Raw genomic sequence first — 12500 nt, forward strand, 5'->3', positions numbered from 1 at the left:
CATAGTTGTATTGGCTTTAGCGTCCGCAGGTCACAGATTACTATGAAACCAGTCAGTCAGACGGTCAGTCCGTCTGTCGGGAGGCATCCTTTGGTTAGACATAGCATTGGTCCGACCGGATTAAGGTTGGTGAGGGGTGCGTTAAAACGACCGGATTAAGGCTGGTGAGGGGTGCGTTAAAATGACCGGATTAAGGTTGGTGAGTGGTGCGTTAAAACGACCGGATTAAGGTTGGTGAGTGGTGCGTTAAAACGACCGGATTAAGGTTGGTGAGGGGTGCGTTAAAACGACCGGATTAAGGTTGGTGAAGGGTGCGTTAAAATGACCGGATTAAGGTTGGTGAGTGGTGCGTTAAAACGACCAGATTAAGTACCTCATACTTTAATGCTTAGTATGAGGTATAAAGTACAGCAGCCTTGTGTTCCTAAAACAGAAAGATTGGGTATTGGGTAAGACTGACGTTATGTTTCTTTCGGGACCTTTCACTGCTTTGTCTCAACCATTACTCAATGGCTCTGGTCTCAGCCACCCGCGGTAGATATTTTGAGTTCGGACCACTATGTAAATATGTGTCACACTGACCTCTGTTCCGCTGGGATTTCCAGCCACTTTGCCATCATCGCTGCCGAACTCCAGGCCTCCGGGAGGCGATGTGACGACATCTCTGGCGCTGCTGATGGTGCCCAACGTGTGGATCTCCATCTGGCCAGTGTCACAGTCCTTCACCTTTACAACCACTTGGTTCCTCTCCCCCTGGTCCTCATCACACTGTTAACCCATTCTGACCTGAGATCAGATTCATACGAGGTTTCCACTGGACACACAACTGGTCTGATGAACCCATTCTGACCTGAGATCAGATTCTAAAAAAATGTCAGTCGTTCTTCGATTTTTCAAAAATAGCAGACCTACAAGCTCGTAGCGCGCCACTCGGTGGCGCGATATGAGCTTGTAGATCTGCTATTTTTCAATAGGTAAAGCATAACATGATGCTAACACCAAAATGGGTGCCCGGTCAGAATGGGTTAAGAGACACACACTTTAGACTATAGAACAGGGCTGGGCAATTATTATTCCCAAGAGGCCAAATGAGAAACAAAAAACATTGCTACTCAATTCTGCATAATATACATTATATTTCTATATAAAAGCAGTAAATGGCATTGTTTTGACAAGCAATGAAAAAGGCAATGAAAAGGTAAGGTTGCCTTGGCTTGCCTTGGAAAAATGGCATTTATTCAATAAAAGTTTCCAAAACAATGGTGAACCAAGTTGTCAATTGCACGCAATTCACGGCAGGAAACAGACGGTGCAAGTGAATAAACAGGCTTCGAAAGCACGCATAATAAGGTACAATCAGAAAGTACGTTTTTATTTTCTAATTTAACAACAATTCCCAAGCAACCTTTCAGGGCAGCTAGGGGCCGGTCAGAGTCAGCCAAAAGGGCCGCATTTGGCCCCCCGGGGCCGTGCAATGCCCAGGTCTGCTATATAGACGCTGTGCTTCCCCAACGTTTCATGTCGAGACCGAACAGAGAGATCAGACGTGTTTAAACGACCGTATTAAGGTTGGTGAGGGGTTCCGCTGGGATTTCCAGCCACTTTAGTAGGCTTTGCGGCCCCCTATTTAAGGGCATTTCTATCCCTGGGACCCCAATTTACATTGTAAAATCAAAGTTAGTTATAGTTACTATAGCACCTAAATAAAAGGCTTATAAAATGTCCGTGCTGCTCCAGTGTCCTCTCCTCCTTCTCCTGCATTAAGTGTCCTTGTTCCTGTGATTCACCGGACCAGCCGTTCCAGGCTTGACGCGTGTTGGTGTTCCTAAGTTAATTTGACTCTGAGTGTACACATGGTTCTATTTGTACAATCTCTGAGTTATACAGACCCATAAGAGTCCATTTGGTTCCTAACTATCATTTTGCTGGGGACCCCCTAGAACTCCCTCAAGGACCACTATAGGGGTCCCCGGACCACACTTTGGGAACCAACATGCTATATAGAGTCTGGAACTACACCTCCCGAAATCCGTGCAAGGAAGCTGGCATTTCCGTTCACGGAAATATACTTTAAATTAAAATATCTTTACATAATATTTTCTGCTATATACATGGTTATACAAGCTATACATGGTTATATGATTTAGATTTATCTTCACTTTCACTTCATCGATTGCTCATGATCAGAGCTTCCGTTGCTCCAGACTGTAGGCCTATGATGGAGGCATTTATATTGTACTCATAATCAGAGCTTCCGTTGCTCCAGACTGTATGACGGAAGCATTTATATTGTACTCATGATCAGAGCTTCCGTTGCTCCAGACTGTATGACGGAAGCATTCATATTGTACTCATGATCAGAGCTTCCGTTGCTCCAGACTGTATGACGGAAGCATTCATATTGTACTCATGATCAGAGCTTCCGTTGCTCCAGACTGTATGACGGATGTAGCTGTCATCAAGATTAAAAGCTGCCTACAGAATTAAAAGTTCATTTATAAAAAGTACATAAGTTAAGAAGTTCATAATGTTTTTTGTTTCATGTCAATTTCATGTTTCTATGTGTTTCTACTTTGTTTTCAATGTGTTTTGGGGTAATTTATGTTTGATTGATTGACTAAGGTCACTTAAACCTCTGAGCAGTGGAAGCCTGATCTGCTGATTGAGCAAGGGTGTTTTGGATCCTCATAATTAGCAGAGCAGGGCAGAGCCAGTTCATTCTGAGAGAGAGCTTCAGCGTGCAACAGCTAAAATGCATTGCTGCTGCCACATGTAGATCTGCTGTTTTCCAGCCCATGATATCAGTCAAAGCCAATGTACTGATACTGAAAGATTTCCCCCGTTTATTCCCCCCAAAGTGGATGCGGCCAATGAGGTATATTTGTTACATTTGTGTTTGTTTATTGTAACCTGTATTGTTTCTTCATTATTGTTCTCTATGAGAATATTGTACTGAATGTTATTGTCTTTTATGTTTTTATTCAGTTCTCACGGCATTTGGCATAAGCAAAATAAATGTCTGTACAACAAAGAACGCCTTGTGACGTATCTATCTACCGGAGGGGGCTACAGTGAGAACTCAGCCTGCTCGACACGAGGTGAAGGGGCCTGTCTGTGCCTACCGTCGACCGTCCTGCAAGCAAGTTTCCATGGTTCACCTGCAGTGACTTCCAGCAACAGATAAGACTGTGACTACATTGGGTTCCCAGCAAGTGGAGTTCGAGAGCTTTGGGTGGTTAAGCCAACAAGAAGTAACACATTTAAAATAAGTTAAATGTTGAGTGGAGTAACCTACTCACTGCTTTAAAGGGACTCTATAAAATTGCTTAAAGGGACATTTCTGGTATTTTGCACATGTCTTTCTATGTTCAAGTTGTTGTTGATTTCACTACAGTCATTTAATTTTAAGCAAGTTTCAAGTGTAAATGACACTTAAAGTCTAAGGGTGAAAATATTTTGGTGTTATACATTTTCTGATTTAATCTTAAGTGGTTTACTCCTAAAGAATTGAAGTGACTATATTGCAACCAAGAGTGATATAAGTTTACTAGTGTTAAAACAAGTGTTATCCATTTCTTTGGGTAATTTAATTTAAAGTTCAAGTGTATTGTGAAATAATTTATGATACTTAAGCCATTCTAAAATATATATACTTGGTTAAAATACTTACGGTAATTCTTTGCAAGTGAAACAAGTTCATTTAAGGGTGTTTGATACATTTAAGGTTTTTCTAAAAACAATTATGTCAAACTAAAATCCAAGTTAATTGCAAGTGTTACATTCCAAACCGTAGTATTATTTTTAGGTTAAGCCAGTTAATTTAACTGTTGTTTTTTGTTTGTTTAAGCTTTAAAAGCTACTAATTTAGGATAGCTTACAGTCAATTTAAACAATTCTAAAGATGTCTGAGCACGAAGCCAGTAAAACAGATTTAAACGTTACCATTACAGTTGATGCGTTAGTGCACCAGTCTACCAGTACTGATAATGCACCTTTAGACACTAACACACAATCGGGAATTGAGGTACTAAAAGGGGCCGACAATGTGTCAGAAGAGAGTGAAGATGATGCAGATAAACCGCGAAGAAGCCGGAGAACCCGAAAGCTTACTGAAAAAGGTCAAAACCTTGAAGATGACAAAATAAGAAATATTCAGCATCACTTCACAACTTCCTATGAAAAATGGAAAGCTGTTGCCAAGGAGGCTAAGAAAGCATTCAGTGATGCTCTATCCAATGACATATTGGAAAGCGTTATGACCAAGGTCAGCTGTGCTGAGAAAGATGTAACACAAGCTTATGTTGACTTACGCCGACACATTACCCCTGAAAGCCAGACCCGCCGTCGTGTCGACACTTGTGTAGCGGTGTCAGAGATCCTGACGCGTGCTTTTAAGGACAGAAATCAAGAGGCTTTGAGTGAGTCTAGCTCGAAGTTCACATTCAGTGCCAGCCAACTTTCAGTGTCTACAAGTAGACCAACCACAAGATCAAGGCACTCAAACCTGTCCGCTGCAAAGAAACAAGAAGCTGCAGCAGAACTAGCTGCAAATCAAGCCACTTTAGATGTCCTAAATGTAATGGACTATGAGAAGCAACAGCTTGAAACCCTTGAAGCTGAGAACAGGCAAAGGCTTGCAACCATTGACGCTGAGAACAGGCAAAGGCTTGCAACCATTGACGCTGAGAACAGGCAAAGGCTTGCACAGCAAGAAGTGGAAAATGCTGCAAGGCAAAGTGCTTTAGAAGAGAAGCGCAGGCAATTAGAGCGCTTAGATGCAGTCAAAAAGATGAATGCTGCAAAGGCACGACTACAAGTGTATGAACAAGAAGTGGGCTCAGATGACGAGATATCGGAGTTGCTTGAAGACAGCAAATCTATGAAACTGAAACCCACACTTAAGTCAAAGCGTCTGCCTGTGCAATATGTGGCATCACCACAACATGTCTCACAAGCACAATCGGCTATGGTAACCCAAGCAACCACAAGGGGCCAGCCTGCTACTAATGCCCAGCAGATGACACAAGCAGTCACAAGCCAACCTGCTGCTAGCGCTCAGCAAGAGGATAGCGCTACAGCAATCGCCAGAGCAATTGCCGAGTCCATCAATGCAAGCCGACTCCCTGTACCAGAGCCGTCAGTTTTCAGTGGAGACCCACTAAGGTACAAAGACTGGAAGATGTCATTTCAAACGTTGATAGGCAGAAAGAACATTCCAGTAAATGAAAAAGTATACTATCTTCGCAAGTACGTAGGCGGACCGGCAAAGAAAGCCATAGAAGGTTATTTCCTGTTAGGCACAGAAGCAGCCTATCATTCAGCATGGGACATACTTGAAGAGAGATATGGAAGCTCATTTGTGATAGCCAAAGCCTTCAGAGATAAACTTACCGCATGGCCGAAGATAGGACCCAGAGACAGCGTGGAACTGAGAGAGTTCGCAGACTTCCTGCAAGGCTGTCAATCAGCGATGTCACAGATTAAAGGCCTAGAAGTCTTAAATGACTGTGCTGAAAACCAACGAATACTTACCAAGCTTCCTGATTGGCTGACAGCCAGTTGGAACAGAAAGGTCGTTGAGAATCTGGAAGAGTGGCAGGAATTCCCTAGCTTCGGGAAATTTGTAAAATTTGTCACAAAGGAAGCCAAGATAGCCTGTAATCCAGTGACCTCTCTTTACGCTCTGAAGTTGAGTGATGTCGAGAAGTCAAGGACACCACCAAAAGACAAAGACACCAAGACACGAAGTATTGGTGCAAAGGTACTAGCAACTACAAGCACATCTGAAGATAAACCAGATGCTAAAGAGTGTGTCTTTTGTGAGAAGTCAAACCATGGCATTCACACATGTCGAAAGTTCATGGCCAATTCAGTCGCAGAACGAGTCAAGTTTGTGCAGACCAACAGATTATGCTTTGGATGCATGAAATCAGGTCACCAGTCTAATAATTGTGACAACAAGAGTGTCTGTGACACATGTAAAAGGAAGCACCCTACCTGTTTACATGAAGACCGTACCAAAGACGACGGAAGGAAATATCAGAAGGATGACGAACTAAAGGAGAGTGAGAAGCACTCAAAGGACAAAGAAAGGTCAAAGGACAATACAGATGAAACGGCAAGTGAAGCAACATCACACCGTGTAGTGCAGGATAGGAGCAATGCTTGCACTTCCACAGTTGTTCCAGTGTGGTTATCCACCACAAGTAGACCAGAGAATGAAGTTCTTGTATATGCACTTCTGGACAACCAAAGTGATACCACCTTCATCTTGCAAGAGAAAGCTGACACTCTGGACACACAGAAGGTTCCGGTGCAGCTAAAGCTGTCTACATTGTCATCCAAGAACACGATCATTCCAAGTCAGAAGTTAACTGGGCTACAAGTCAGGGGGTTTTACTCTTCTAAGAAAATCCCTCTCCCAGTCACCTATACAAGAGAGTTTATTCCTGCCAATCTCAGTCATATTCCTACACCCAAGACTGCCAGAGCATGGTCTCACCTGGAGTACCTTGCTGAAGAGATCGCACCATTAATCGATTGCGACATTGGTCTGCTTATTGGTTATAATTGTTCCCATGCCCTGTTACCCAGAGAAGTGGTGTCAGGCAAAGACAATGAGCCTTTTGCCCAAAGAACAGACCTCGGCTGGAGTATAGTCGGCTGTGTCAATCCCTGTGTCGACTATGGCGATGTAATTGGAAGCAGCCACAGGATTGTTGTCAAAGAAGTGACACCAAATCTTCACTCGCATGCTAATCAAACAAGTGAAGTCCGATACATCTGCCGAACACAAGTCAGAGAAGTTGTCACTCCACCAGACGTGATACGGGTGCTTGAATCAGACTTCAATGAGAGAACGGCAGAGGATGCTCATTTCTCCCAAGAGGATCTGCGCTTCATCGCAACGATGGAGGATGGAATCAAGATCAAGGCAAACGGTCACTGTGAAATGCCGTTGCCGTTTAAGGAAGACAGACCGAGTCTACCAGACAATAGAGTGTGTGTAAATCACCGCCTCAAGTGTCTGAAAAGGAGATTCGAGAAAGACAAGCAGTACCATAAAGACTACATTGCCTTCATGAGTGGAACAATCACTCGTGGAGATGCTGAAAAGGTTCCAGCAGAAGAAATGAAGGACCTCATTGCCTCCAACTGGTTTACTGGTCCAGATTTCCTCTGGTGTGACGAGCTTCCCAGCAGAGATGTTAAGGTGGGAGACATAGCAGTTGAAGACCCAGAAGTTCGTAAGACCATCGTACATAAGACCTTGGCAACAGACGTTTCACTGCCTGATCGTTTCCTGAAGTTCTCCAGCTGGACAAGTTTAGTCAAATCCATTGAAAGACTTGTGCGTTGTGTCAAGGAGCTTAAAGGTTTGACGTCAAGAACCAATGAAGCCACAAGTCTCGAAGAGAGAAAGGATGCTGAACTTACCATCATAGGTATTGTCCAGAGAGCAACCTCTGATGAAATCCAGAGTCTTCAACCCAAGAAGGAGATAAGCATGGATAAGACCCGCAGAAATGCAAAGATCAACAATATAGTGATTGTGAAAGACGACACTGCACCACGAAATGAGTGGAAACTAGCCAAGGTCACGGATGTGCACCCTGGTGAAGATGGATGTGTGAGGAAGCTACAATTGCTGATTGGAAGTTCAGCACTGGATGGCCAAGGGAAGAGACTCACCGAACCAGTCTACTTGGAGAGGCCTATCCATAAGACGTTTACCCTGCTTGAAGCCGACTAAGCAACCTCTACCTCTCATGCACTCCATACACTAGTGTTCATAACACACTACATGACACTTAAAGGATGATTATGATTATAAAATGTGAAAGTTTGTTAAAGAAATCCAGGTGATTTCGGTGGGAGTGTAGCTGTCATCAAGATTAAAAGCTGCCTACAGAATTAAAAGTTCATTTATAAAAAGTACATAAGTTAAGAAGTTCATAATGTTTTTTGTTTCATGTCAATTTCATGTTTCTATGTGTTTCTACTTTGTTTTCAATGTGTTTTGGGGTAATTTATGTTTGATTGATTGACTAAGGTCACTTAAACCTCTGAGCAGTGGAAGCCTGATCTGCTGATTGAGCAAGGGTGTTTTGGATCCTCATAATTAGCAGAGCAGGGCAGAGCCAGTTCATTCTGAGAGAGAGCTTCAGCGTGCAACAGCTAAAATGCATTGCTGCTGCCACATGTAGATCTGCTGTTTTCCAGCCCATGATATCAGTCAAAGCCAATGTACTGATACTGAAAGATTTCCCCCGTTTATTCCCCCCAAAGTGGATGCGGCCAATGAGGTATATTTGTTACATTTGTGTTTGTTTATTGTAACCTGTATTGTTTCTTCATTATTGTTCTCTATGAGAATATTGTACTGAATGTTATTGTCTTTTATGTTTTTATTCAGTTCTCACGGCATTTGGCATAAGCAAAATAAATGTCTGTACAACAAAGAACACCTTGTGACGTATCTATCTACCGGAGGGGGCTACAACGGAAGCATTTATATTGTACTCATGATCAGAGCTTCCGTTGCTCCAGACTGTATGACGGAAGCATTTATATTGTACTCATGATCAGAGCTTCCGTTGCTCCAGACTGTATGACGGAAGCATTCATATTGTACTCATGATCAGAGCTTCCGTTGCTCCAGACTGTATGACGGATTTGACGCTTTTGGAAATTGCAGGAGGCAACAGTCTGACCACGCAAGACTACCCAAACTAGTGAAAATAGCAGGTCTACAAATGCACAACATTTTTATTTACGTTTTTTTTATTATGGACTTTCTTAGATGTGTTTGTGGTCCTATAGGCCTATGTATTGAAGAAAAGAATAAGCTCCAAAGTTTAAAATGTGTTGTAGCCTACTGCTAGTTGCACCACTCAGTTCATGTGGGTGTGATTTTTTTGGAGACATGAAACATACAAGACCCGACTCGTCAAAGAACAAGAACTGGTTGATAAATGCACACAAGGTCCACAGTAGGCTATACAGAGCCAACCATGGGATCTTAAACACAACACAAACACAATGTACAAAAGAACAGTCAGAGGCTAGCAGTGCAGACCGCGGCCGTCTTGCCAGCAGGTGCTAACTAGATGCAATTTGCCATTATTGACTGCAGCCCATAACATACATCCTTCGATCGTCCCCCTAGTGGCGAAAAATAAAACTTCTGGGAACTCATAGGCTATACATCCAAACAGAAAAGTCCTATCTGTATCTGATTGTATTAAACAACGTCAAACTCATCAACATTGCAGCTGTATGAAAAGCTTGAATTATCCTCTTTACATCTGCAAAGTGTTTGTTTCATAAAAATCCACGGTAGACATGTTACTTACTTCCTGTCAAGAAATTCCTTGCAGGTGATATATTTGTTCTTCCAAGCGCTCATTTTCTGTAACGTCCTACTGCCTTCTTGCATTAGCAAATAAATTCATAACAGGTGGTAGGCCTACGCAGTTTTACCTGCACTGCAAGTATCTGAGAGTTGAAACATTATGTGCTGCATGCTCGAGATGGTAAAAACGCCATGAGAGTAACAATTAAGTGATCACTGATCATGCAAACATTTGTCTGTAACACACACACACACACACACACACACACACACACACGCACACACACACACACACACACACACACACACACACAATCTCTCTCTCTCTCTCTCTCTCTCTCTCTCTCTCTCTCTCTCTCTCTCTCTCTCTCTCTCTCTCCCTCCACAGAGATGTTAAATAAAGGCTATAGTTGGGTGTCAAGAGTGGCAACATAACATTACCTATAACCTATAACTCTTGGATCGTGATTTATAGTTGGACTACCATTCATTTTTGAATGGCACGCCCATAACAGTGCGTGCGTTTTGGGGAGGTGATGGAGCTATGGGCTGGATTTTGAAGGTGCGTTTTACCTATTACAGTAATATGAGCTGGGGGCGTGAGGTATGTCATATTGCAATTTTAAGCATGTTAAGAAGCGCTTTCGACACCCCGTGGAGTGCGCAAAACAGCCTTGAATTAGTCATGGGAGTGTTTAAGGCGTGTTTGAGAGTTACCCAATCAACATGTCCATACTATTTTCTTTACCAGTCAGCTGATGTCACATACGGAATGCGCACTTTGGGGATCGTTATATTACATTTCTTCAGGCTGGCACCATAGAAGACATGACATATATGACTTTGTCACATTTGGGTTAATTATTCCTATTGCACTGCATGCTGTCACCTTTATGCCTCAAAATAAGTTGTTTCTATTGAGAAACACCAGTAAAATTATATTTTAATTTAAATTATAATTATATTATATTTGAAATGAGTAATGAGTTGAATGCCTGGTGTGTATGCCCGTGATGCGGTATGGTCCCGTGATGGTATGGTCTTCCCTCGTAGCATTTTATTGAAGAAGACTTGAATCGAGTGTGATACAGCGTATGAAAGCAAACTTCCCAAGGATTATGGATATGTTTTTGTTTTTTTTTAAGGTTGAGAAATGAAAGAATTATGGCCGTTTCTAATCTCAACATTTTAATAAAAAGACGCAATAAATAGACGCTGTTGCCATGTCTCAGAGAAACAAGTAAATAGGTCTATAAAAATAATCCCAAAATAAGCGCATATAACAGGGGTCTAACCTATTTTAAATGAAGTGCCATGCTTTTATATTCTAGATAGTGAGTCTGCCATATCCAGATTAATTTTAATGACACCACATTAAAATAAAAAACATATTTTGATTGTCCACAAATATAAAGTTATTCCATCTTTTTAAATATTTTCTTGCACATTGTTATAATGATCATTAATATCCGCCTGCAGTCAGAGTTCATAGTTTTAATGAATGAATGTGATGCATTGTGAGCTGGTAGATCTGCTATTTTCAAAAGTAATCTTGGAAAAATGTAATTACATTTTTGTATTAGCCGTCCTTGGGCAAATGCATTCATCTGGGGATCCTTGACATGGGAATGTGCTGTGTGAGGATCACTGGTTTAAACAACATTAGGAGAAACCTTTAGAAACAAGAAAAGCAACCACAACTACCAATATTTACAAGCAACTTTACAGAAAAAGAAGCCGCTTATAATAAACAGACTTGGCAACACTCCAGCAGGGTCCCAGAGCCGCTCAAGTGTAAAATCAAACAGTGCTTTTTCTTCTTTTTGCGTTTATGAGGTGCCTAGACCCACGTCTAATCGTTATGCGCAGGTCAAGGGGCTTAATAGCAAATTGGGCAAAGCGAAAATAATTAACATATGGACACTCCCACAATGCTAAAATATTCAGCAACGTCGTATTCCATATGTGTGTGCGCAGAGGCGCAACACTGACCGAACGCTAGGGGGGGATATAGAGCGGCGCCGCGAAGCGGCGCCGCCGAAAAATCCGTCCCCCCCGTCCCCCCCACTACCCTAGGGGAGGGGGGGATGGGGGGGTCTAACCACCAAAACGTGGGGTTATGGTTAGGGTCGGACTACAGAGAGGTTGTTCCAGTGACTCAATCATTGAGTCACTGGAAGCTAAACTATCTGCAATTTCCCCGAAAAATAATTAGCCTATATTATCTATACAAGCTCCATTAGCAGGCAGCAGCATGTTTTGTCTAAATTGTCTTTGTGGCCAACAAATGTAGCTACATTTGCAAACAGTGCTGTTGACCATGTTGTTACATGGTCCATATAACATACCACCAGACCACCAACAGACAATGCCAATATGCTATATTAACATTAGAACGTTTTAAAGACAGATTAATTATTGACGACAATGCAACCTGTGGGTCCAACGTCACTGAAAACTTTCATAATGGCAATTAAATTTACTCACGAGTGCTGATGTGAAATGGAGGATGTAAGAACACACTTTTGTTGTATTAGAGCAGGGTAAATATGAAGTTTTGCGCCAAGGTCTTGTTTATATTCCTCTTTACATGTTATTGTCGCAATTTGGTCCGTCTGAGATCTGAGTGAGGGGGCCTTCCTGAGTGAGGGGGTTTCTGACGGCGTCGCTTACTCGCTTCCCCTCTGTCAGAGGTGGAAGCTACGCGCAGCCGTCGGGAACCCCCCCAAACCGACTGTCCCCCCCCCCTCCAGAAAAGAGGTCTTTCTGCTACAGAAACTGTCAGACGAAGACCAAAAACACTAGCGGGGTTCCTATGTTGCGTTATATTTTTCGAAAGAAGCAACAGCTGTACCTATAGTCTCGTACCAGGCCCAAACTCATCTGGGGGGGACCAATGTGACGCTGGCAGGGGACGCGTCCCCCGCGTCCCCTAGGCTATTGCGCCCCTGTGTGTGCGTTCAACACGGGACGATAAGGCTTTCATAATACGATTGTGCGCAGAGCGAGGCCAATTTATGTATTACCACATGGTAAAACGCACCTTCAAAATCCAGCCCTATAGTCTCGATCCGCGCAATTGCGCCCGGGTCAAAAATGTAACAATCTTTACAGTCTATAATATGCTTTTAGAAGCACACCATAG

General features: G+C 42.6%; 1 protein-coding gene across 1 annotated transcript in view; it reads left to right on the forward strand.

Annotated features, from left to right (window-relative positions):
• Window positions 1-7753, forward strand: part of LOC308310454 (dopamine beta-hydroxylase-like) — a gene marked incomplete at both ends in the record, with an annotated part of 34003 nt that extends 26250 nt beyond the window's left edge. Inside the window, 2 exons of the mRNA XM_080756797.1 lie at window positions 606-770; window positions 6595-7753. Coding sequence (XP_080612923.1) covers window positions 606-770; window positions 6595-7753 — 1324 coding nt within the window. The remainder of the gene's footprint in view (window positions 1-605; window positions 771-6594) is intronic.
• Window positions 7754-12500: the final 4747 nt, after the last annotated feature.

The sequence above is a fragment of the Protomyctophum bolini genome, assembly GCF_963924005.1.
Source record: "Protomyctophum bolini genome assembly, chromosome: 22".
NCBI lineage: Eukaryota > Metazoa > Chordata > Actinopteri > Myctophiformes > Myctophidae > Protomyctophum > Protomyctophum bolini.